General features: G+C 39.1%; 3 protein-coding genes across 8 annotated transcripts in view; 2 read left to right on the top strand and 1 right to left on the bottom strand.

The window, feature by feature from the left end:
- Positions 1 to 26,765, top strand: part of GALM (galactose mutarotase) — a 254,174-nt gene that overhangs the window by 60,674 nt on the left and 166,735 nt on the right. The window contains exon 8 of one of the 2 annotated variants that reach the window (XR_012689750.1): positions 40 to 92. The exons of the other annotated variant lie outside the window; for it this stretch is intronic. The gene's annotated coding sequence lies outside the window, so the exon portion shown is untranslated. Of the gene's footprint in view, positions 1 to 39; positions 93 to 26,765 lie in introns of those variants that run through there. 2 annotated transcript variants of the gene reach the window in all.
- SRSF7 (serine and arginine rich splicing factor 7) lies at positions 6,485 to 13,190 on the bottom strand. Of its 3 annotated transcripts, none has more exons than XM_075203692.1 (8): positions 13,061 to 13,190; positions 11,527 to 11,707; positions 10,826 to 10,978; positions 9,329 to 9,403; positions 8,814 to 8,915; positions 7,948 to 7,995; positions 7,612 to 7,644; positions 6,485 to 7,136 (listed from the first exon to the last, which is right to left on the bottom strand). In XM_075203692.1, the coding sequence occupies exons 1-8, from the start codon at positions 13,086 to 13,088 to the stop codon at positions 7,082 to 7,084; spliced, it is 675 nt and encodes a 224-aa protein (XP_075059793.1). In that variant the 5' UTR covers positions 13,089 to 13,190; the 3' UTR covers positions 6,485 to 7,081. The 3 variants fall into 3 exon arrangements, with proteins under 3 accessions (XP_075059793.1, XP_075059794.1, XP_075059792.1); XM_075203693.1 differs by having other exon boundaries at positions 7,972 to 7,995; positions 10,802 to 10,978; XM_075203691.1 differs by having other exon boundaries at positions 10,802 to 10,978.
- Positions 16,872 to 24,596, top strand: GEMIN6 (gem nuclear organelle associated protein 6). 3 transcript variants are annotated; one of them, XM_075203696.1, is made up of 5 exons: positions 16,889 to 16,971; positions 18,502 to 18,645; positions 19,179 to 19,225; positions 19,864 to 20,005; positions 23,861 to 24,596. In XM_075203696.1, the coding sequence occupies exons 4-5, from the start codon at positions 19,878 to 19,880 to the stop codon at positions 24,234 to 24,236; spliced, it is 504 nt and encodes a 167-aa protein (XP_075059797.1). In that variant the 5' UTR covers positions 16,889 to 16,971; positions 18,502 to 18,645; positions 19,179 to 19,225; positions 19,864 to 19,877; the 3' UTR covers positions 24,237 to 24,596. The 3 variants fall into 3 exon arrangements, with proteins under 3 accessions (XP_075059795.1, XP_075059797.1, XP_075059796.1); XM_075203694.1 differs by lacking the exon at positions 18,502 to 18,645 and having other exon boundaries at positions 16,872 to 16,971; XM_075203695.1 differs by lacking the exon at positions 16,889 to 16,971 and having other exon boundaries at positions 17,424 to 18,645.

Here is a 26,765-nt window from a genome sequence, read left to right on the forward strand (position 1 = left end):
TCTGCATTGATGACATTTAAGTTGAGCAATATGTTATAGGGCAGCACGGTGGCTAAGTGGTTAGCACTTCTGCCTCATAGCACTGGGGTCATGAGTTCAATTCCCGACCATGGCCTTATCTGTTTAGAGTTTGTATGTTCTCCGTGTTTGCGTGGGTTTCCTCCGGGTGCTCCGGTTTCCTCCCACACTCCAAAAACATACTGGTAGGTTAATTGGCTGCTATAAAAATTGACCCTAGTCTCTCTCTGTCTGTGTGTGTGTGTATGTTAGGGAATTTAGACTGTAAGCTCCAATGGGGCAGGGACTGAAGTGAATGAGTTCTCTGTACAGCGCTGCGGAATCAGTGGTGCTATATAAATAAATGGTGATGATATGTTGAAAAGCCTTTCCAATTCTGCGTACATTTAGCTGAACTTGTTGTGAAATCTATACTATTTTTTATTTAAACTGTTGTACAGCCTACGTAAATGTACTTGCCTGATCTTGCATGGTTTCTTTGATGGCTTTCACAACTGCATATGAAATGGGATTGTGGGTAAGTCATTATCGGCAGAAGTTGAAGGTTCCTCCATTTTATTTTTCTGTCATCGCTCCATTATACTCTGCTTGCTTCTGATCTCCATTCACATGCTGCTGTTTGGAATCAGCACTTTTTTTTCCCAGTTTGATGAAGATTTATAACAAGGATTAAGATGAATGGTATACCTTCTGCTGAAATTTTATATTGAACTTAAAATTCATTCAGACCGCAGATATTACATATAGCCTCCAAACAGCACACAGCAGGTTAGTGAGGAAGAGCAATAACCTACAGGTTCATCAAAGATGTGTGCATTGCATTGTCATATCTGGATATGTTACTTTTTCTATGCCTAATCAGCATATTTAACAATAACCGGATTTTCGCATGATCATATATATGGCAGTGATAAGAAATGAAAGATCGTGACCATTTATTAAGTGTTTTGCAGGAACAGCAGTCACATTAAACTGCTGTCCCTGTGAACACACAAGTGTACCTATTTGCTATCTTCTCTATGGTCACTATCGCAATGTGATCACCTTTGCAATGGTGACCGGAGGGGAGAACAGGTAAGATGCGGTGATGGATCCGAAGATTCCTCTACTGCAGTCTTTCCAAAACCCAGTCCTCAAGTACCTCTAACAGTGCAGGTTTTCCATATCTCTTTGCTGGAGCACAGTCGTATTCATTACTGACTGACACATTTTGAAAGATCCACAGGTGGTATAATTATTTCACTTGTGACCTGGACTGCACTGTTAGAGGTCCCCTGAGGACTGGGTTTGGAAAACGCTGCTCTACCACAATGCCATAGATTTTGAGAATGACCAAAGTATTGTTTTTTGACAAAGTTTGCTTCTTCAGTGTTTTTAGACCTTTTTGTAAAGTGTTGCTATGGTATACTGAAGTAAAACTAAAGGCTTTTATTGACAATTACATTAAGTTTATGCAAAGAGTCAATATTTGCAGTGTTGACCCCTTTTTTTTTTTGAAGACCTCTGCAATTCGCCCTGGCATGCTGTCAAACAACTTGTGGGCCACATACAGACTGATGGTCACCCATTCTTGCCTCATCAACAATAGTTGTCAGAATTTGTGGGGTTTTGTTTGTCCATCCGCCTCTTGGGGATTCATCACCAGTTCTCAATGGAATTAAGGTCTGGGAAGTTTCCTGGCCATGCACCCAAAATTTAGATGTTTAGCCACTTAGTTATCACTTTTGCCTTATGGCAAGGTGCTCCATCATGCTGGTAAAGGCATTGCTTGACACCAAACTTTTCTTGGATGGCTGGGAGAATTTGTTCTTGGAGGATGTTTTGGTACCATTCTTTATTCATGGCTGATTTCTTAGGCACAATTGTGAGTGAGCCCACTCCCAGGGCTAAGAAGCAACCCCACACATGAATGGTCTCAGGATGCTTTTCTGTTGGCATGACACAGGACTGATGGTAGCGCTCACTTTTCCTTCTCTGGACAAGCGCTTTTCCAGATGCCCCAAGCAATCTGAAAGGGGATTCATCAAAGAAAATGACTTTACCCTAGTCCTCAGCAGGTCCTCTAACCCTGTACCTTTTGCAGAATATCAGTCTGTCCCTGATGTTTTTCCTGGAGAGAAGTGGCTTCTTTGCTGGCCTTCTTGACACCAGGCCATCCTCCAAAAGTCTTCACCTCACTGTGCATGCAGATGCACTCACACCTGCCGACTGCCAATCCTGAGTAAGCTCTGCACTGATGGTGCTCCGATCTCACAGCTGAATCAACTTTAGGAGATGGTCCTGGAACTTGCTGGATGTTCTTGGGCACCCTGCAGCCTTCTTCACAACTATTGAACCTCTGTCCTTGAAGTTCTTGATGATCTGAGAATTGGTTGATTTGGGTGCAATCTTACTAGCAGCAATATCCTTGCCTTTGAAGCCCTTTTTGTTCAAAGCAATGATGACTGCACTTGTTCCCTTGCAGGTAACCATGGTTAACAGATTTCAAGCACCACCCTCCTTTTAAAGCTTGCAGTCTGTTATTCTAACTCAATCAGCATGACAGAGTGATCTCCAGCCTTGTCCTCATCAACACTCTCATCTGTGTTAACTGGAGAATCACTGACCTGATGTCAGCTGTTCCTTTTGTGAAAGGGCTGAAATGCAGTGGAAATGTTTTTGGGATAAAATTCATTGTCATGGCAAAGAGGGACTTTGACATTAATTGCAATTCATCTGCTTACTCTTCATGACATTCTAGAGTATATTCAAATTTCCATCATAAAAACTGAGGCAGCAGACTTTGTGAAAAATAGTATTTGTGTCATTTTGCACATGACTGTATATGATATCAGACAGCAAAGGTTATTTTCAGATGCAGTATAATGTGCGGTGTTAAAGCTCCCTCTAGTGGTTTACTAGTAGAATGTAATAGCTTTTACAGTAATAGAAGCTTATTGTGACAAAGCAGAGATTAAATTGAGTGCCGATAAATTTATGTTAACTAAAGTAATCATGATTACGTTATGAGGCCATAATTATGCTCTGCATGAAGAGGTGGGCAACAGAGTTTGAAACTAAAATTGCTTGATAGCACTGCCTGTACAATGACAAAGAAGGTTCCAAGATGGTGCAAATCAAGAGAGCTGGTAAGAATGGCAAGTAAACACATTTTGCCCAAATGCTTATGTCAAACATTGAGGTCAGATTCCAAACAGAAATTAGTCTCTGAGGTGCAATTCCTTCTAATAGTGACTCTCAGACCGCAGACAGTGACGTAGTCCGTCTCCTGACACATACAGACCAAACAGCAAGGTATACCTCCTTACATAACCAGCCAGTCACTCTGGGTCACCGAGTCATTAAGGAACGTAAGAGGGAAAAAAAAAGTAGATGTTCTCCAGGACAAACCATGTTACAATACAAGAGGTGCAAATTAATTTATTATTTTGCACGTAAGTTAAACACTGGTTGTTGTTTTATGTAGCACACAAAATACTTGATAGCCTTATGTTTACACTAAAATTTAAAGTTGATCTAGGACATGCCCTACCCCAACTATAATCTGTCCCCACATTTTAAGTTTACCTCCCCTCCAATACAACATGGTTTTACCAAAGTTCAGTTACTCCATTTTTATGCTTTGCTCTCCTTAATGACTCAGCCCTCTGTGTGTATGTGACGTCCTGGATGGTGTTGCTAAGTAGGTTGGTTAGCCGATGCCTAATTCAGGTAGATATTTAGAGTCTAGTGATCTAAAATTGCCACTATGGTATTTAGAGAAGTCAGTTCTCTATTGGGGATGGGGCCATTGTAAAAAAAAAAAGTCAACTACTGGAGGCACGTCTGTTGAGCAACACTCCCCCGCCCCGCTTCTGTCCCTGTTGAACACCACAGCAAGACTGAACTTCCCCTACATTGCACCATATGTTCTCCAAAAATCAATTCAAACTAGTCAGCCTTACCTTCAAAGTTCAACACCACCCTTCACATCTCAAAAAAAAACAAACCTCTCACTCAAATCTGTCTGACCTGTGCGCACTCTGGTAGCCACTTCTCACTCCCACCTCCATTTAGACAGCTCCTGTGCCTATACCCACTTATGAAATGCCTTACAAGTTCAACACTCTAAAAGTTCCTTGAAAAACTATTCAGCTCCCCACCTATACTACCCGGTCTGCATTAATTTCGTCTACCTTTTATCTCCATTTAATGTACACACAATGCTTTGATTTAGCAAGTGAATAGTTGATTGTCTCCAAAAGAGGAAGTTACATAGTATGTCTCCATAGTGAAACAAATGAACATTCTGGCATAGCCATTGGTGTTTTATACTCAATACACTACCCTTACAACCAATTTTCTGCTTGTTTAATGGTGCGTGATTGCATCTTGGTAAACACTACTGAGAATACTACAAGTACCTGGCTGTTGTTTCAAACATTCCCACAAGTGGTTACCAAGATCCCTTTTCATTTACAAAGTACAACACTGCAGGAAAACGTTAAAATGTTCCCACTAAACCATGGCTTATCCATAGTCTAATATATTACAATATTCAAAGTTTTTTCTTCCTTTGTAAAGAAGCACTCTGCACAAGTAAACTTCAACTAATTTTACACTTAAGTGAAAAATTTACTGAGCACTCATGTTTTATAAGCCTATTTTATTTGAAGCTAGACTTCTAGTTCATGCAACATAACTTGTTGTACCTGTTTCGACTGTAGGGTGCAGTCATTGTTTCAGTGTCAATCTTAGCCTGAGGATCATCCATATTTTAGGCTGGTGTGTTTCATCATTCTACAGTATTACAGGCATATGTCAAGCCTACCCTTGCTAAATATATGAGCAGTACACACATCAGCAGAAGGAAAAAAAAAAAAAAAAAAAATTTGTCTGGTTACTGACTTGAGTGCACCTGGAAGTTGCTTTCCTCTCCAGCATCTGTGTATTACACTACACATGATTCTGAAGATGTTTTATTACAAGTTGCTATTTTATAAGCCTTGAAATTGCAGTAACAGGTTAATGCATCTCTTCAGATAAATCTTTAGGGGAAATCAGTGTTACAAAACAGACTTAATTGCTAATAGTTAGTACAATTAAAGAAATTTTAGCTTAGACTTTCACTTTTCTGCATGTGGCTCCTGCTTCACTGTTTACTATTCCATTTGATCAAATTGCATGCTTAGAGCTTGTTCCAATGTTTGGCCTAGCAGCAATCCACGCACCAAACGATAGTCAATTTATGGTAAAAATAATTTGCTTCCAAACCATGTGAAAAACCCCCAAACACATTTGAGACAATTTCATATGCAAGTCTAGCATTAGTACTCTAAGTCAGGCATGTCAGACTCAAAACCCCAACTGGGTCAAATAATCAAAGTCTAAGATTGTGTGAGAAAGAGTCTCGTGCAATTTGTAAGGTATATTAAGAAAAAATAAAGTGCTTTTCTTCCCTATACTTGACACTGCCCTCTATGCTGCTTTTGCTCCCCCTTCATTTACCTTTCTTCTATTGGCCGCTTTGTGTTCTTCACTGCAGATGTTGGGGCAGTAATGTCATGTCCAACATTCAGTGTGGAGGGCACTGGACTGTGCCACATCAGACAAGTATTTCTTCTGGGCCCTGGTGAGGCTGCAAAACTATGCGTGTGGGATGCGCTGTTTGACACTCATGCTTTAAATTGGCTTTATCATCGCTACTTGGACAAGTCTACAGAATATTTAAGCATACTTTTATAGAAAAACACACACCAATGATAGTTACAAGGTGGAACATTGAAAACTATTAAATCCCTGAATCGCATAAACACATTTTATTTTTGCAGACATAGCAAGCCTGTCTGTTTGACATGTGGCAGGTTCCTTAAGCATTGTGTATGGATTAAACATGTCCTAGCTATTTTTGGAGATAAGTTTGATACACTGCAAGACAAAGTTATCAAACTATTTTTTTGCCACCACCAAAACCAAATTTCTTTTCCATCCATAATGGCTTTCACCATCATTTATGAAGGAATTTGATAAATTTCAAAGTGACCCACAGCTATAGACTAGCACCTCCATTCTAAAATTGCACATGCAGTTGATTAAAAGGCAATCTCTCCTAAAGCAATCATGCACCCACTATACAATGGTGAAAATTAGAAAACCATAGGTTAGGTTGGAATGTGATTACAATTCTCTGCTATGAGGGAAAATGCCATGTAACTGCATCAATAGAATTGAGTTTGGCACAGTATGATTGAGAACATGAGAACATGTTATTGATGCATGAGCCCATATCATTAAATATGATAAACAGGGGAGGAGGGGAAAAAAAAACATTTCCCCTTGAGTTTATTAGAAGAGTTAGTAATTGACTGGCAACTACTGCAGTTTCAAAATAAAGTGCACTAGCAAAGCTTTGACATGCATCAATAGTTGACAGATAAGAATGCATCATTAGAAACATTTAAAAAAGAAACTGGCAAGGAACAGATTGAAAAAACCAAACATTTATTTAGATCACATATGCTGAAGTTCTAATGTCTGCAATAATTTTAAAGCTTTATAGACAGCTTCTGAAGACAGGTTTTATACAAGCTGCTCATTGCAGTAAAACTAGCTGTGCAAAAAGTCTAGTAAACATGTGGCCTCAATCAATACAAAAAAAAAAAAAAAGAAAGAAAATATATATAAAATAAGCCGGGGCAAGCCACCTATAGCATTACAACAGCATACTCATTCTTGGCCAACCAGGGAAATGCTAGTCTGGTAACCAAATTAGCCAATTCAGTCCCACTAATCCAATTCAACCATGTAGATATGTGCATCAGGCATGTTTTACATTACATGGGTTTGAAACAGATCATTTCACATCCATGCCAATGCTTCTTGCAAAGTTTATCTAGCAGAATCCTTAGCCATAAGTCATTGAACAAGTAGTTTTAATTTCAAGATACAAAAGATTTTCACTTTCAGATGACAGGATATAACATACATTGTACGCTAGCCTACCAAAGTGACAATTTAAAACAAAGAATTCCAAGGTGAAAAAAAGTGGCGAGTTACTGCTATAACAAGTCTTTACAACAGCAGTCTAGCCATTCCTCTCTGGGCTAATGCTCCTTCTTGGGCTCCGGGATGGTGAGCGACTGTAGAGAGAAACACAAGTTAGAAGTTGCAGGTACAAGACAACTATAGTTTAAGAATTGCATTCCAGAACTAAAGTAATTTATAACAGACCATCTAAGTGTCCAATTGGGAAAATGGACATTACAACACTAGAGTACTGCTTGTGTAAATACCAATCAAAATCTGTAAGCAAGATACTGGGTAGCAGTGTCCTGCCATCTATGGATGACTGGTAAAAGTCCACTCAAGACCAGAGGGTAAATTCTCTATGCAGCTGTTCTGTAGAATTGCTGATTCCTGGGGCTTTGAAGTCTTTTTAAACTGCAATGTTACTAAAGCCATCAGGTTTTGTCTTTAATAAATTGCTGTTGGAAGAAAATATGACTTCAAAGCACTGGGGATCACAATTTAGTCCAAAAAAAAAAAAAAAAGTATTTTCCATACTTTGAAGGCACTGCAGCTAAAAGTGAAAATTAAATGAGTTCAAATATATACCTTCTTTTTTGAGAAGCAGATCTTGACTTTGATCTGGATGGAGAAAAATGATAAATTAGTTAAGTGCTATAAGCTTAATACATTTGCATATTTCAGTGTGTAATCTGTTATTAACTAGATTCTGAAAAGATTTGTTTTTCAAAACATTTGTTCTAGTGGTTGTACAACATAAAAGGATTACATGTGCAACATTTGTAAGATGCCATTGGAGTTTAACACCCAATAGCATGCAGCCTTTTAATACTATCCATTATGCTTTGACAAGTTACCCAACTACACGTCAGGGTGTGTGAAAACACCAATAAATAGAACTATCTACAAGCCATGAAGCCTTACCTGCTTCTGGGACGCGACACTGACCTGGATCTTGAACGAGATCTAGACCTAGGTGGGACAGAAAAAAGAAAGGTCTATCATCAGGAAATCATCATTTATTTATAAGGCGCCACAAGATTTTTGCAGTGCTGTACACAATACAAACAATAGACCATACCGGAAAACCAGTGCAGAACATTAAACGAGTAATACTATGACTTCAAAGGCTCCAGTCAAAGCAATTTGTGAAGTTGGAGCAGAAGAGTAGGTAGAGAGACAGGAGGGAAGAGAGCCCTGATCACTACAGCTTACATCCTAAAGGGAGGGCAGACGCTGCCACAAAGGGATTCAGAAGAGGGGAACAAGCACAGGAGTGAGGTGTTGAGCGAGCATGGAGAGAGGGTTAAGTGGAAGGTGATTATTGAATGCCTGTTTGAAGGGGCACAAATTAGGGGACAAACAGATGGAGCATAGTCATTCCAGGTGTGAGTGTGAATGGAGAGGAGATTGGAGATATAAGGGGCAGTAGAGTGGGAGAGCCTTGTAGGTGAGTAAGCTTAAAAAGGATTCTGTAGGGGAAGGGGGGCCAGTGTAAGGCAAGGCAGAAGGGGAGCAGCGAGAAAGGAAGGTTAGCCTCACTGCCACATTGAGTATAGAACAAGGGGGGGGGGGGGATGCGCAAGGTGGTGGGAGCGGGAAGGTCGGCGAGGAGTATGTTACAGTAGTCAAGCTGGAAAAATGAGCGCATAATGGTTTTGGTTACATCCTGAGATAGGATAGGGCTGGATGCAGGCAATGTTGTGTAGTTGGAAGCAACATAATTGGGCAAGGAATTGGAAATCCAGGAAAGCATTGAATCTGTTTGAAAGTGTAAAGTCTCCACTTACCGAGATCTTTTAACAGAAGGAGAACGGGTCCTGCGTGGAGTTCCAGACCTAGACCTATGAGGTGAAGCAGATCTTGACCTACGGGGAGATGCAGACCTGGACCTACATGAGAAAGGAAAATAAGATGCTTTAGGTACAAAGCAATATCTTACATTCCTCTAAAGAAGGCTTTATCTTGACATGACAAGTGTTTGGGCCTCTTAATTTGTTATTTCACCATGTCATATCAAAATAACCATATGGACAATTCAATTCAGAGATTGACTTTTAGTGCCCAAACAGTGTGAAACTTGGGATTAAAGACAAATATGAGACATAAAAAAGCAAGCACTGGTAGTTCCCAGTCAAGTCACCTTAACACTCAGAAACATTACGCCTTTTTAACCTAAACAAATGCAGCCTTCTATATGAAACACATTTATACGTTTTACAGATAAAAGCTACAGACCTACAGAGTCTGAAGTCACATGGCAGTTTATAAAGATTTTTTAATTAAATGTAGTTCTAGAACTCACCTCCTGCCCCGGCTTCTACTTCGAGAACGAGTGTATCGCCTTCCGCGGGATCTTGAGTGTGAGCGGGACCTAGATCTGAATATTTGAAAAAATAAGTTACTTTACGTTCAAAACTAAGCAACCTATAACCAGGCATTTACCAATGTCTGAAATCAGGAAGCCTATTTGCCTTGAATAGCTCTACCTAGAAGAAATTGGTTAAAAACGAATCTTCATTTTACATTAAAATTAAAATCTAAAAAATAAAATAAAAAAATAAAGACTAGAATTTGTAGTTAAAATAAACCTTGCAAGTCTGCAGGTCGACCCTCTTTGGCACAAGGTCTAGAAGATCTAGACGGTCTAGAAGGATCTACCAGCCGATCACTTCATCTACTGTAGGTCTTCAATCTAACGACGATCAAACTGACAGCCATATGAGCCAGATGAGGCTTGATTGACGCATGAAGGTTTTTCTAGGTGGGAATGTGGTCAATCTGTAGTTCTTTTCTAAACCGGAGGGGAGCCCCAATTGTATGCCAATATTACTCTGATACGGCGATCACAGTAGATCTTAGATTTCATGGCCTCTATAGAATCTTAAAGGTGGATCTAGATGTAGGAGGCTTGAGGGGATCTGGCCTCTTATGCTGATCACCTCAAGGTCTAGCAGAATCATAATGTCGGATTTGCAAGGCGCCTCAGCATGAAATCTTAATGCTCGTGACATTCTGAATCAAGGCGACTGACTCAAACGAAGAAACCTGTAAGGTTTTGACCAGGTTGATTATTAAGATATATGAACAGTTCAAAGTAATTACATAAGCCATAATGCGCCAGAACAGAAAAGCAGCAGTCCACCATTTTTAATTTTTTTGCTGCTATATCAAATCTGTCATGAGACATAAAGGCTAAAGCAGCTGCTGAAATGCTTAGCCAAGATACTGTTTGCTACATTGTTCTGGTGCTCACTTTCACTTTGAACTTCCTATAATATGCAGGCACATGCAACTTCATTTCATCTAAACGCTTAACCAAAACATGTCAAACAGTTAGTTTTAGGGCAACAGACAGTATTCTCGTTATGTTGTCCCTCATGATTAAACACCAAGCTCAGTAACTGCTCAGACCCAGATTTATATGGAGATGTGATTAAAACTTTAGGTAGTTTCAACGCATGACATTAATTGTGCAAGAGGTTTGGTCTCTGAACAGTAAAATAAGGTCTGGAGAAAAATGTAGAGGTTTATGGCATATCAAACTTTAGTCTGTCATTTCTGCCCAGTGACATATGTTTGACATATCTGTATTTGTTCTATTTGCTAATCAGTTCTACCAAGTCCCCTTTGCTCAAGACTGTACCCACACCTTAACCTAGTCACTTAAGGTGAACACTGCTATATACAAAAGGACTGCTGCTTTAAAACAAACAATCAAAAATGTTTTACACTGCAGGAGTACATGAACCCTTGGTTACAACCAATCTTCAAGTACCTGCTTCTCCTTCGTCTGCTATACCTTTGACAATCATAAGCATAATGACCCTTCTCTCCACACTCATAACATCGGTCACTGGGATCAAAGGGACGACGTGCCGGGGGTCTATCATAACGGGATCGGCGCGGCATGCCTGTCGACAGCTCTACTCGGACTCTTGACCCACAGATCACTCTGTAGAAATAAAAAAGGTGTCAAGTTTGTTTCAAGTCATTTAATGCAAATAAAGAGAAGATTATAGCAATCGCAGTGAAAAGCTACATTATTCAAATGCACCACAAATTAGTCATGTTTACCTATATTTGTCAAGATAAACCAGAGCAATATATCCTACAAAGATAATGTTAAACTCACAGCTCTCTACTCAATTGGGAATTTCTCATCTTTACTGTAGAGGTGATACAGCTCAAGTTTCATAATACTAGTACTAAACTACTGAAACAGATAGATATTTAGAAGTCCCCACACCCATAAGGCTTAATTGAGATAAACAGCTGCAATTCTTATGTTAAGCGAGTTTCTAGACTATATCCTACCTTAAATCAATAATCACTTACTATCAAAGCCCTCTGGCAAAACTGCTGCATGCCAGCTTAAATGAATTGTATGTGAAAGCTTCCCTTCAAAGGCATGCAAGTTAGAACGTGACAAACTTTTGATTTGGAGCAAAAAGAAGCCTCCGTTCACCAGTAACACTAAATACTGTACACTGCAATACATACTTTCCATCTAAACCACGCACAGCATCTTCAGCATCGCGTGTGTCTTCAAATTCAACAAAGGCAAATCCTGGAGGGTTTCTTGCAATCCAGACTGTACGCAGAGGGCCGTAATAACTAAAAGCACGCTCCAATTCTCCTTTGCCAGCACCAGTTCCTAGATTGCCAACATAGACTTTTGCTTCTAAAAGAATAAATATAAATAAGGTCAAAATACAAGTCATAGCTGACAGTTTAAACTCACCCCCCACATAAATGAGTACTTTTCAAATATGCAACACCTACTTAAATTTGGATAAAGTACATTAATATAATGTACACATCAAAAGCCAGATTTATATTTCTGCCCTTTAGCAATAGGTGTCTGCAGACCAGACGTGAACTTTACAGGCCAATTTAAAAGTGCACTGGACTGGAGTTCCCCACACCTCCATTTCCAGATAATTTGTAATAAGTCTCCTCCAATGTTTAATTGCTGTTTCCTCTCATCAAATGTTGAGGCCCATAATTAATCTACCTCAATAGTATACTCCAATATTGCAAAAAAACCTCAAGTTTCAGTATGTACTGTGTGTTATTTCATATGTTCATTTTACTAACCTGTTGCTACCATTCAAATCAACATTTCAAAAATAAATAGCACTGCATAAACCATAATACTAATAATAGTGTACTGTTTCATTAAAGTTTTACTAGTTGTGTTTTTCCCCTTCCAACAAGTTTGCTTTAGCCCCAAAAATATGTTTTACTGCTAAAAAAGAAATAAATGCATACATCCTTATAATTGTTGCACCATTTGTGTGTGTAATATACACACTAAGCCTGCATATAGATTACTATAAGGATGATCTCATAAGTTAGTGTATTATATGTTTAAGTATACAGAAAATAAATTTTATTATATATATATATATATATATATATATATATATATATATCACACACACACATCAGTTCTAAAAACAACATTTAGCACTAAAACAACGTTTTGTAACCAGTGTTTAAGACATCGGTACAACCAATGTTTTAAATCAGTGTCCAACCCGTAGTCCTAGGTTCCATCTATAAACTAAACCAACCCCAACAACCAGCCTCACTGCTTCTACTGATCCCCAGGACACCAGGCAGCATCGTCAGCGAGGTGCTCCCACAACATGGCGCTGTATACAGCCGCGCAGGAGCACTGCAGGCACACCCAGGTGTAGCACACGAGGGATCACAAGCAGGTACAGCAGGGGAGCACGGAAGTATCACATCGTTATAGTTGCATGTAGGACCGCAAGATCCAACGCCAATAAGTAACTCAAATATAGGCCCATTACCAAGATCCGGACACTGCAGTCACCCAGACGCCATTAACGGCCTCTCGACGTTACACAAAGCGCCAGACACGTGACCTAGGCGCACTAGAAAATGGCGGCTGCAGCCAGACGCGCTATAACCAGCGGGAAAGCACCGAAACGCCTCCGCAGCTCACACATCCCAGATAAAGCTCCCAATACACGCTCCACCCGAAACAACTGTTCATAACACTTACCTCCGCTATACCGCCCGTACCGCGACATGGTCACACCGTAGCCCTGCACCTCGGCGACTGTGACAGGATAGACCAGAGTGGCGCCTCCCAGTGCTTTATATCAGAGCCAACGGCCGGGTCTATCGTTGAAGATGCTTATTGGTTGGAAGTGTGTGACGTCTTCTTAGAAACGCCCCCTTTTCTCTTTCTCTTTTTTTTTTTTTTTAGAGCAACGGTGTTTGTTCATCAGTTGCCTTAGTAATATCACCCCCTATTTATGTGTAGTACTAGTGACCGTGGAGCGGTGTAACAACATAGTATGGTCCTGCGGCTGCTTTCTGTGGTCTGTGTGGAACAGTGATTACAAATCCAGAGTGGCAATAGCTGTTATATGTGTATATTTCACCAACCAAAATAAATATTACAAGATATATATATATATATATATATATATATATATATATATATATATATATATATACCGGTATATATTATTTTTTTAAAGCAATAGTTAAAATTTACAAGATCATGAGTTAAATCATTGTATCACAACTAGCTGGATAACAAAATGGTACATGAAATTTAGAAAAATAATAATTAGCGCCAACATTAAAATAATAGCACTCCTATTTAATAAATAAACTTATTTCCCTCCCTCCAAACAGCCCCAGCAATAAATTAAATAGCATTTACGTTTAATAAATATAACAATTTCCCACAACTATCCCTGGAATTAAATAATTCATATTCACATTTAATAAATAGCCCTCCTCACCAAACTCTGCCCCACAGTTAATAGCCCCAAACCACCCCAGCTTTAACTTAAAGTTAATAAATTAAGTTAAACCACCAGCACCCCACAAATAAAATAGTACCCATTAAATAATTAACCCCCACCTTAACGTCACCATTAAATTAATAACCTACCTCCCACCCATGTACTAACAGACCCAACCTCCCTGCCCTCATATCACACATTTTATTAATACACCCCCCTTCCCTCATAAAGCATAGCAGCACACATCCCCCCCTCCATAATAGCAGCATGCAGCACACATCCCCCCCTCCATAATAGCAGCATGCAGCACACATCCCCCCTCCATAATAGCAGCACACATCCTCCCCTCCATAATAGCAGCATGCAGCACACATCCCCCCCTCCATAATAGCAGCATGCAGCACACATCCCCCCCTCCATAATAGCAGCACACAACCCCCCCTTCCATAATAGCAGCACACAACCCCCCCTTCCATAATAGCAGCACACAACCCCCCCTTCCATAATAGCAGAACCGTCCCCCTCCCCTCCTTTAAAGCTTTTGCTTGAAGTCCTACCTTTTTCTTCCTACTGTCCAGCCATCGCTGTCTGGCTCTTCTCTGCTCCTCTACTGCCTAGCAACGTCATGACATCAGACGCTGAGGGGCAGAGGGCAGAGTTTAGAAGGGGGGAAGAGCCGGTGTCTGATTCTGACATCTGTTAGCTGTCAGTAAAAAGGCAGGTAGCGGGCAGCCACTGCGCCCCCCTTGGGTTTGCGCCCTGGGCGACGGCACCGCTCGCACCTGCCTAGTTACGGCTCTGATTTCCACCACCATAAAGGATCTTATTAGCAATGTCAAATGTACACACACAATCCCATCAACAGGCACATTCCCATTCCCAAAGCTGGTATTCCTACAATATTTCTGTTTTTGCTTCTTACCTGATACACTGGCCTGTGACTGATTTATACAGCACAGGTTTGTATAAAACCCTCTAAGTGGCAATCCTAATTGCTAACTATGTAAGTGACATACAGCGAATGCACACACATATGCCGTCATGTAAATCAATGCACATTCCACATCCAAGCACATTGATTCCACCACATATACAGATTGTCACAGAGAACCCTAAAAGGCAAACACAGAACTAACCCCACACAGACTTTAATCTAGCCCCATGTGTATATCTGCCACAGGAACCTGAAATTTATTTTCTCCTTATGCCTGCTGGAGGCTGAGTAAGTGACAGGTTTCTGTCACACTATTTATTAACATTTATATATAGAGCATCAGCAAATTCCATTGCAATTTACAATTGTGAACAAACGTAGTAATAAAACAACACTGCTTATTAACAGACAAAGAGGTAAGAAGGACCTCTGTAAGGCAATAAGGGGTATATTTACTAAACTACAGGGTTGATAAAGTGGAAATGTTGCCTATAGCAACCAATCAGATTCTAGCTTTCATTCATTTAGTGTATTCTACAAAATAACAACTAGAATCTGATTGGTTGCTATAGGCAACATCTTCACTTTTTCAAACCCACAGTTTAGTAAATATACCCCTAAGAGTTTCATACATGAGAGTAAGTGCCACATATTGCAAATTGATCCAGTCAGTTTGCAGGGATAAAACAGAACTGTGAATATGCTCTATCAATGATGTCTGCAGCCAATGACACCACTGATAATTTTAAATTGAAAATCTGGGAACCAATGAGATTAAAAGTTTACTCAGGCCATAAAATCCACCCCATACTTCCCTTTAGACCTGAAATAAATTGAAACCTTATAAGGAACCTAATACATCTTGTCCTTTTAATGCAGATTCTTCGGAAACCTTAAATGATGGGAAAAGATGAATTGAGAGTTAAAGATTTTGGGTGTAAAAAAGGCAAGTGTCCTGGGAAAACCAGGATGTTTAGGAGCCTTACCATAAACGTTGATTAAACAGAATACTTTAAACAACAAAGCCTACTGATGTGGCCTCCTAATAGTCTGACTGTCCACACCACAGTTCAGGTGCTGTTTTAAAATGGTGAATATGCAACATACCCCACTAAACAGGGCTGCAGTTTTAAATAATGAAAGAAATGTTACAAAATTGTGTTAAAAAAACCTTTCCCAGAACAACAAAAACGTGCAGCTCCACTATGATGAATCTTCAATACAGCCAGACTGTGTTCACAGCATAGGTGGATTACACATACCCCTTCCTCACCCAAAGCTGTGCGCCCCACAAATGGGGGGGTGACTGTGTGGACTAATAGGAAGCTATTACCATGCAGTTACCTCATCCCCACTCATAATCTGTCTCTACTGGGGCTGTGGTTAAACAGATGGGGCCAGAACCCCCAATTATGACTGCCCCCCTTGGCACACCTGGACCCATGACACCCATTCTGTATGACAGTGGCGCTTTTTATATGGTTGTCAAAACATGTGATGAATATGGCCCTAAACTCAGCAAAAAAGTGTTAATTGTCCAGTTTGCCAAATGGCTGCACTACCATTTAGCCTAGCCCAGGGTTTCCCAAACCCAGTCCTCAGGGCTCCCCAACAGTGCATGTTTTCCATATCTCCTTGCTGGAGCACAGGTGTATTCATTACTGACTGACACATTGTAACAGATCCACAGGTGGTCTTAATTATGTATGTCACATGTGATCCAGAAAACCTGCACCTAGCCTAAGGACATGTGCACACTTGGAATTTTGCATTCTGGTACAGTCAAAGAATACCTTAGAAGACACTCCCACCTTCCCAACCCAACACTGTAATGCAAACATTCTGTACATTAACTATGTCAGACCTTCGGTAATATACACCTATGCTAGCAACAAAGATCACTATTCTGTCCACAAAAAAAAAATATGTAAAATTGCTTGGGTAGACTTAGATATAAAAAGTAATATATTTATATTATGTGTATACTTTTAGAAATAAGTAATAGTGAGCATGGCAGAGACACAGCTAAAAAGTGGAATAGAAAAGTCTTGCAACACTGCAGAATTATATGTACACAATCCACTTCCGTGTGTTATCACAGACTGCACTACAGAACGGGGTCTTATGGGTCTCTGAGCCAGGATGTGAGATCAGCGGCGGAGGTGTGTCAGTTTACGGCGCTGCAAGATCGGAGCCTGCGTCCTGGAGGATGGGTTATTGGTAATGACAGTCTTACATGTGTGTCTGTAATATTAGTTATATTTGTAGGGTGATCTAGCCAGGCAGTGTGCAGATTATCTCTGATTCATGTATGTGCAAGAATAACACTTTAATCTATGAGCAGAACAATATACAAATATATGATTTATTTATATAAAACAAAAATTAAAAAGTATAATAGGGGCATTTAAATCAACAATCATAATCAGTAAAAGCTTTGCGAGTGTAATATAGTTTCATTGTAAGTAGTGAGAAATCGGATCCTTTTAATTTTATTTAGCATGTAACTACATTGGTGTAAATGATGCATTTTTATATTACGTTTATAATGACTTTTTGGCTATATCTACATGTGGTATTTTGGAACACATGTGAAGCTAGTAGACACTTCACAAATGATCATAAACTACCTTTCCATTCACTTAAGTGAGATTCTATACCAGATACTGGGAAGGAAGCTGACTGCTTCACTATCCACGGTCCTAGACAGTCTTTACATGAAAGGTAAAGTAGTGCTGATCCAAATTCTCTCAATGAATAAGTGAAAATGTGCAGTATTTGTTTTTAAATGTCCTGCAGTTATTTAAATTAACATTTTACTGTTACTCCTCCCAAGAAAATGCTTCCTTGGTAAATGGTAGTAGAGTTAATGTAAATAAATACGTGGCACCTGACATGTATGTTGTTCCTTTATGGTTTGTTTATGCTTTCTCTTTCTTAATAAATGTCCTACTCTGAATTTCAAAGAAAGGAGGAGGGTTTACTTTTTTATGTATACAAAGAGAAATGTCTGGAGCTGCTAAAAAGTATGAATGTTATTTATAAAGCAGCTTTAATTTTGTGGTCATAGAAGTATTATTCATTTAGAAAATTAAGGCAAAAAAAAATGAATACATTTTCTCCTAGACGTAACTATGTTGCAATGCAAGGGGTGCAAATGAGTTTATTATTTTGCACATAAGGAAAATACTGGCTGTTTTTTCGTGTAGAGTGCAAATACTTGATAGCTTTCTCTTTACACTGACATTAAGGGGGGTATTCAATTGTTAGCGAATTCCGCTAAATACTCGCGCTCTAAAAATATTACCGTTAATACGGTAATATCTCGCTGGATTTCAGCTCGCAGCTCCCTGAGCTCCCCATTTTATATATCAAAAAGTGCTGTTCACTGTCCTGTCATAATGTGACTTAGAGCATGATAACCAGAGTTTGTATATATGTGAACAGCAGTGCTGTACGCAGGTCAGGACAAGATCCTAGAACATCGCACATTCACCATTTTCTGGCATATTAGGTTTTCATTGCTGTGCAAGCAGTACTTGCAGTTTGTTACAGGAATAAATACTCTCGGGCCTGCAGCATTTTCTGAGCAGTTTCTTTGCAATTAGTTCATTTGAATGAGTCTTTAGGGCCCATTTATAATTTTACATTAGAGCACTAACAATGTCCAAATCACCTGATGACTGTTTGTGAGATGCAGTTGCCTTTGGTATCATTGATCCTTATGAGAGCATCTTTACCTGTTCACAGCTTAAAGCAGTTTATTCAACTTTAACACATGGTAAGCTGGGAACATGGCGGCAGTGAGATGTCCCAAGGAGTAATGATCTCTAATAACCCTCCACCTACCCGGGTAGATGCCCTTGGACCCATTCACACTGAGCCCCGACCCAGGTATTTGGAGCTTGCCACATCAATAACCTGGGTTTTTGAGGAAGTGTGAATGGGGTATAAGGAACCTCCATTTTGCAAGTGGTTTTAAGACCTTTTGCTGGTGAACCAGGGAATAAGTGCAAAATAAACCACAATTATATGTTGGTTTGTTTTTTAAATTTGTGTTCTTTGTATTTGATATCCAAAATAGCTCACAATAGTCCACAACTGCCAACTCCTTACTTTACAGATGGTCTCTGGTCTTTAATGTAGAGCAATTTATAGTGTAATTTCCCTTTTGTTTTGTATGCTGGATGCAGTTTTTAGTAACTTTTCAACATCTGTTTTTATTCAGCACGATTTCTGGACTTCTGAAAGGTGCATTTTAATAAACAATAGAAATGTAATTGTAGAGTGTACTGCATGTTATTCAAAGATGTGACTGACAAGCAGCAAAGAGTCTCTGAAAATAAAATTCAAATATTGGCTGGTACTATAGCTGTGCTTTCCTTTTTAGTCTTTTATTGTTTATTTACACTTTTTTCTTATTACAGAGGTGCAGAATTATCAGATCTTCGAATACTGCTTTTGGTTGTCCAAGGTAAGATTTGTTTTTGTGGTCCACTATGGTATTTGCCTTTAGTCATGTTACACTAGTGAGAGAGCATGTGTCTGTGCATTCAAGGATCAAAACTTGCATATGTGAGACTTTTTTTTTTAATTTTTAAGTTACATTTGGCAATGAGGTGTTGCCTGTTTTCTGATAACATAAGGACAGGATGGTCAGAGTGGTAACATATACGATATGGGGGTAAATGTATTAACCTCCGGATTGTTGAACTTTAAAGCGGCACTGCCTTGTAAAGGGAAACTTCCCTTTACAAGGCAGCGCCGCTTTAAATTTAAGTGCTGAAGACGGCGAACTCGCGGGAGTTCAACAATCCGGAGGTTAATACATTTACCCCATGGTCTTTTAATCAAAATACTTGACCTATACTTAATGTACGTCGGACAGGCTCTTAATGCAGTTTGTTCCATTTGCGGTCCATCCGGTGTGTAGTTAGTATAGGCAAAACTTCACATGATCAATAGATCATGATTTAGAGGTCCACTTACACTGCGTTCACCTTCCATGGAGCGCTGTACAGAACAACATACCACAGATACCTATACAGCAGCCCATTAGTGATCCCTTGATTAATCAAAGTCCATGTTTGTGTTTTTCCTCCATTCCAACAGTGTAAAATAAAAGCATGACCAACTGGGTTGACAAAACCCCCCTGGAGTGGCAAGATTATGTCAACAAAGAGGTCAAAATTACTGCTGACGAAAAGAATGAATACCAAGGATGGGTGGTGACCATAGATCCAGTATCTGCAAGGTAAATGGAAACCAATCTGAAATCTAATTACCATGTCAATAATTGTTTGTAGTTGAAGGTAAAGAGTATATAATGATTTTGCACTTATTCTAAATGAAAACCAACACCTTAACTGTGAGTACTCCACCCCCTAGCCCCAGGAAATTTGAGGGTACCTTTGCACCCTAGTATTGGCGCCCACTGGTTAATAGGACAAATAAAAAATTATATTTTAAATACCTAAAACAACATTTTCTGAATATTTTTGTTATTTATATTTTGTTACTATATTACAAGTGTTTGGAATGTCCTTTTGAGATGTTTTCTATAGAGGAAGTCCACAGCAAGACACATAGTTGTGATGCAAAATATGTTTATGTATAGACCTAATTCTGCCAATCCGATAAAAGCCTTATTGCCATGAATAAATGCAATCCCAAGGTCTGCTGACTCTCATTATGAAATATATAAATGAGTTTTGACCAAGGAGTATTTTAATTGATAAAAGAAAAAGTTGAAATGAATGAACTAGAAGTGATGTTTTTACTCTTTCTACCATCCACATTTCAATTTGAATCTTCAGTCTCACAAAAATATAACCGCAGAGGCTTTTTACAGGGGCAGTTCCCAGAAGCAGAATGTGGGCATGCACCTATTTATTCACTAGTCAGATAAACGGGTGCATTGGCAGTAAACTAAATGAGCTGTACATTCTGTGATCAGTAAATAAGAGTTTTACATAGTTATGTTAGTGCTACCAGATACCCTTCATAATGGAATGACTTGTATTTAAGTATTATCTTTATTATATTTAGAAAGAATATTTATAAGCGCCTGTAGGTCATATTATTGTCTATGAATTTTTTGGGAAGTGGTGTATATTCCCTTTGAATTCCAGCGGGCAGCTGTTAAAAGTGAAGCGCTATTTGGATTTCACATTCCTTTTTTATTTTAGGCTTAGCTGCATTATAAAGTGATCTTTATAGTATTTTCATTATGAATATACAATTACTAATATGTCCTGCCATAAATTGTGTTGTTCAGCTGTGTCTAGACCAGTTTTACTTCAATGTTTAGTAGATACCAGTGGCAGCTGTCAGTTAAAAAACAATGTTATCCTGCGCTAGTCATGTGACCAGCATACAGTAGCTGAGCTATCTGAGGGGCATGGGAGCCGCTGGGGCTGTGCTATCTGGCCGGCATGGGGGCCGCTGGAGCTGTGCTATCTGGCGGGCATGGGGGCCGCCGGAGCTGTGCTATCTGGAACCACTATGCAAGCGATTTAAGCTGCATAAAATACATTGCTCTCTTTATGCCACCCTCACCCCCAGGTATTTACTTGACACAAATGTGCATTTAAGTGTATTAATTCTATTGTATGTCACCCTTTTTATAACACCACCCTAACACCAGATTCATCCTGTATTTTAAAATGGTATTTTATAAGGACCAGTACATTTTACATAAAAAAAAAAAAATATATATATATATATATATATATATATATATATATATATATATATATATATATATATATAATTTTTTTTTTTTCTGGGTGTATTCTGCACGTAACCATTTGTTCCTTACCAAATGTCTGGCTCTTAGCCTGTGACACTGGCTTTTAGTTCCTGATGGGATTTGTCCAGACTTGATCCAGTTGGAGATGTATTCAGGAACTATATAGGGGAACAATTTTGTCGAAATAAACAAAATGTGAATCAGTAATCCATTATCATCTAAAAAGAATATTATTTTTGTTATTTGGAATGTTTGTGATTTTTCCTGTATCAAGGGTAAAACATAGAACTCTATACAAACAGTACATTGCATCACATCTCGTTATAAATGATTACATTATCCATCATCTCTGTTCTCTGGGGCTGTTGTATGTATTTTAGGATTGTATAATACCCTAACATTTCATTCGTAATGCGTACGATAGAAATAAAAATAATTCACTCACTTTTTGGTATTTTTTGAAATTTTAATTGCCTTACATACCGCTGTGGATTTATTTGGGAATTACCACTGATGAACACAAAATAATCTGCAAGGTCAAAAAAACCTCAACTTTTTCTTAATTAATTTGTAAGTAAGATACAATATTACATTATTGCAGTGTTTTGCAAATCCAGTCGTTGTAGAGCACTAACAGTGCATGTATTCCAGGTCTCATAGAATTACAAGTGAAATAAGAAGTACCACCAATGAATCTCTTAAAATGTGTCTGTCAGTATTGAATACACCTGTACTCTAGCAAGGAGATATTGAAAGCATGGACTGCTAGGGAACCCTGAGGACTGGGTTTATGTTGAGTTCAGGTGGGATTGGGACTATTGGTAAATAGCAATTTTCAAATCATCACACATAATCTTAATGGGATTGAAGGTGAGCTTTCACTAAGCCAGATCAGAAGAATTTTTTTAAAGCCGCTCCAACGTGGCTTTTGTTGTCTTCTTTGCGGTATCACTCTGCTGGAATATAAATAATTTTTCAGTTTTTAGATCTCAACCTGCTGCAGTCTGCTATTCTCCAAGATTGCAGATTGCTTAATCTATTTTGACGAGTTATCCAGTCACTGAAACAGAGAAACAACAACTTCCTAGACAAATTCACAGTTGTTACATGTTCTCTCCTTTATGAGGTACTTAAAAGGTATTAAAGCGGCAATCCCATGAAAACAAGGGATTTCTTTTTAATGTATTTCACTGTGGCAGGCAGTAAGATGCTTGGTAATTACCATTTCATTTGGTTTGTTTTTTACAGGCTGCTATTAATATTTAAGAATTTTGCAGTGCCATGTGAATACCATGGCAGCCATAGGCACATAATGTAGTGAGCTTTAGAATGCTTCTCTGAACTCTATCTGCACTGTAAAATCCTCGCCTCCACCATCATATCACATAACATGCTGAGTTTGTGTGTGTAACTGGCAGCCATATGTGTCTGCTCTCCAGAGAAATTTTGAAAAGGAGATATTGATTTAGAGGAGGCTATGTAAGAAAAATGACAGATGCATGCTTAAAATGTTCTTAGCTTGCTATAGTGGTAATTGCTGCTTTAAGTCTTTGAAATCTTTATCAATCCCCTGATTTGTGCTTTTCAATTACCTTTTCTCTGATTTACTTTGAAAGTTCTTTCATGTTCATGATGAAACTTGTGTTTGTAAGAGGTCCTACAGTTAGCACATTTACAAACGAATGTATTTATTTTGTATCCATTAAAACACTTTAATTGTACTCCAATGTTCTCCAATCAAGTGTGACCTTTTAAAGAAAGCTGCTTGCAAGGAGGAATACTTGTGATCATTTATTGTTTTTTTTGTTTTGTTTTTTATACATATTTTGTGTTATACACTGATATGAATGCCAAAATAAATCAATCATGATATATAAAATTAAAATGGAAAAAAAATGTGAAAGAGGCATGACTTTTTATAGCCACAGTGTTGTTACCTGAAGTGTATTCACACACTATGCTCTTACTATCAAAATTGGACCCAAGTCAGCTACTTTTTTGTTAGTCATGGGCATTATCTTTTGCAAATTGTCTGAGCTCAATACAAGTGTCAGTATAGTTATCTGTTTTACATGTATAGATGAGCACAATGTACTCATCTCCTGCCACATACAGCCTTTACCCATTCTAATTTAGTTGCCCTGGAAATTAGTCAGAGGTCATCGCAGACATGCAGGTGAATGGGCCTATATTTAGGAAATTACTTTACAGCAAAGTGCATTAAAGGATTGGGCTGCTGATGTCAATCAAGGTGCAAACCACTTTGTTTACCAAAAAAATAAAATGTTGTGCAACAGACTTTATATAATGTTCTACTTTCAGATTAACACTTTTTTTTATTTTTTTTATTACTTTTAGTGTTGTGCTGGTTAACTTTGAAGAGGGTCAGAAGACATTGGTGCGGGTGGTGATGGGACACGCCGTACAGAAAGTGGAAATATTGAAGGAACCAGATGAAAATACAGAAGATAAACTTTTAAATTTCTTCGGCCATCAAGAAACCACTGCCCCCTACACAAAGAAGGATCTGGAAACCAAAAAGCTCAACTTGAAAAGCTGGTTGGAGCAAAACAACATTCCAGTTACTGAACAAGGGGACTCAATGAGAACATTACGTGTTGCTGGCTTATTAACTATTGATCCCCCCTATGGGCCAGACAACTGCAACAGTACTAATGAGATCATACTGTCTCGTATACAAGGACTTATACAAGGATATATGACAAGACAATGAGCGGTATTGTTACAACACACGGTTGCACATCAGTCATGGTGGGGAAGATACTTAAATATGATGTAATGTACGGCTCTGTTTATCAAAGAAAAGTCTACAGCAACCAGAGAGATTCTTACTTTAATCAGACAAAGCAACATATTGAATGGACTTATCCGACATGTATTAAGTAATTGACACCATGTTCTTGTATTACTATCAGACTTCTAATAAGTGTTTTTAGTATAATAGTGGTTATCATTTTTCCTAATGATCATTTGCAGTCATGGTCATTAGTCAGAGCCGTAGTTATCAGATTTATGATGCAAATTATTTACTTTTCAACATTAAATCTACATTACTTTTATTTGTGAATACAAACTGTGCTGGGTGCATATTTTTATTGGTTAACTTATAACATGTTTTAAGGGGTTCAAGCGCATTAATCTTTGTAACTAATAAATGTTTTTGAAGGCAGGAATCGTGTGAATGTGACCCAGCAGGTCAAGGTAGAAGGGCCATAACGTAACTGACCAGCATTTGACACTAAAGGCACGGTGGCTAAGTGGTTAGCACTTCTGCCTCACAGCACTGGAGTCATGAGTTCAATTCCAGACCATGGCCTTATCTGTGTGGAGTTTGTATGTTCTCCCTGTGTTTGCGTGGGTTTTCTCCGGGTGTTCTCTCTCTCTCGTTCTCTCTCTCTCTCGTGCTCTCGTTCTCTCGTGCTCTCGTTCTCTCGTTCTCTCGTGCTCTCTCTCTCTCTCGTTTCTCTCTCTCTCTCTCGTTCTTTCTCTCTCTCTCTCGTTCTTTCTCTCTCTCTCTCGTTCTTTCTCTCTCTCTCTCGTTCTTTCTCTCTCTCTCTCGTTCTTTCTCTCTCTCTCTCGTTCTTTCTCTCTCGCTCTCGTTCTTTCTCTCTCGCTCTCTCGTTCTTTCTCTCTCGCTCTCTCGTTCTTTCTCTCTCGCTCTCTCGTTCTTTCTCTCTCGCTCTCTCGTTCTTTCTCTCTCGCTCTCTCGTTCTTTCTCTCTCGCTCTCTCGTTCTTTCTCTCTCGCTCTCTCGTTCTTTCTCTCTCGTTCGTTCTCTCTCTCGTTCGTTCTCTCTCTCGTTCGTTCTCTCTCTCGTTCTCTCTCTCTCTCGTTCTCTCTCTCTCTCGTTCTCTCTCTCTCTCGTGCTCTCTCTCTCTCGTTCTCTCTCTCTCTCGCTCTCTCTCTCGCTCTCTCTCTCTCGTTCGTTCGTTCGCTCTCTCTCTCTCGTTCGTTCGCTCTCTCTCTCTCGTTCGTTCGTTCGTTCGTTCTCTCTCTCGTTCGTTCGTTCTCTCTCTCGTTCGTTCGTTCTCTCTCTCGTTCTTTCTCTCTCGGGGCAGGGACTGATGTGAGTGAGTTCTCTGTACAGCGCTGCGGAATTAGTGGCGCTATATAAATAAATGGCGATGATGATACTAGGGTCATTTTACATTCACCCCTTGCATGGTGATCTAGAGGGCCTTCAGCACAATATAAACGATTTGTTAAGATGGTGATCATCTAACCCTGTGAAACACATTTAGGATAGGTTTGTTCAAAAAAAATCCATTAGCAAACCTCTTATACCTGTATATTCTTTATAGTTTTTTATTTTGTTTTATTTGAGAAGTTAAATTGCTGAAAAACAGAAATGCCTTGACTGTGGTCAACTGGAAATAAAAAGGGTTAAAAAAAATTCAAAAAAAGAGAAATCTGCAAGGCACTAATGTGAACCAACTTCTTATAGATAAAAGATGGATTTGAATAGGAAACTTTATCTTTTTAAATATTTACAAGTGAAAATTGTAGATGGCAGCCATTTGACTTCAACAATCCCAGATGCTGAACTGAAGTTGTATTATGTACAGCAACTCTAATAACTCATCACGCCCCTTGACTTTTCTCACACTATCTTCTTACATCATGGAATCTGAATGGATTTATTCAGACATCTTTATCACTGATCACCACAAAAAACAATCTTATTCTTAATTATAAATAAAACAAATTGATGACTTAAGAATGCACCCTCATTACTAAGATAAATAATTTTGATTAGAGCTCACCTATATTATTAGCAGGGTTCATATTGTTTTTTCTCTTTCATCCAGTCTGGGGGACACTGCTTACCATGGGTTGTGGAGGGGAGCTTGGGAGTTGGCACCTAGCTAGTTAACTTTAGCACTGCTGACAGACCCCTCCCCTCTACAATCCCCCTGCCTCTTCCTGTTCAGTTTTTTTCAGGTGCCCATGGAGTTGGGCTGTGTTTTTAGTACTGCATGTATTCTTTATTTTTTTTTTCCTTTTAATTTTATTTTATTCATTTAACTTTTATAGGTGGCAGACCTGGGAGTGTGTTCTGCTATAGAGAGCACACTCACAGCAGAGCAGCGCAGGCACTACCCTACCCTGTGACTGCTGTCACTCCTGGAGCCTCCCCGATAACCGGCGCTGCCACTGCAGGCATAGAGCGCCGGTTATCGGGGATTTCAAGTGACAGCGACCATTTTGGATTCGCGCAAAGGAGTGAGGAGAATTAGAGGGGG

The sequence above is a fragment of the Mixophyes fleayi genome, chromosome 3 (genome assembly GCF_038048845.1).
Source record: "Mixophyes fleayi isolate aMixFle1 chromosome 3, aMixFle1.hap1, whole genome shotgun sequence".
Taxonomy (NCBI): Eukaryota; Metazoa; Chordata; class Amphibia; order Anura; family Limnodynastidae; genus Mixophyes; species Mixophyes fleayi.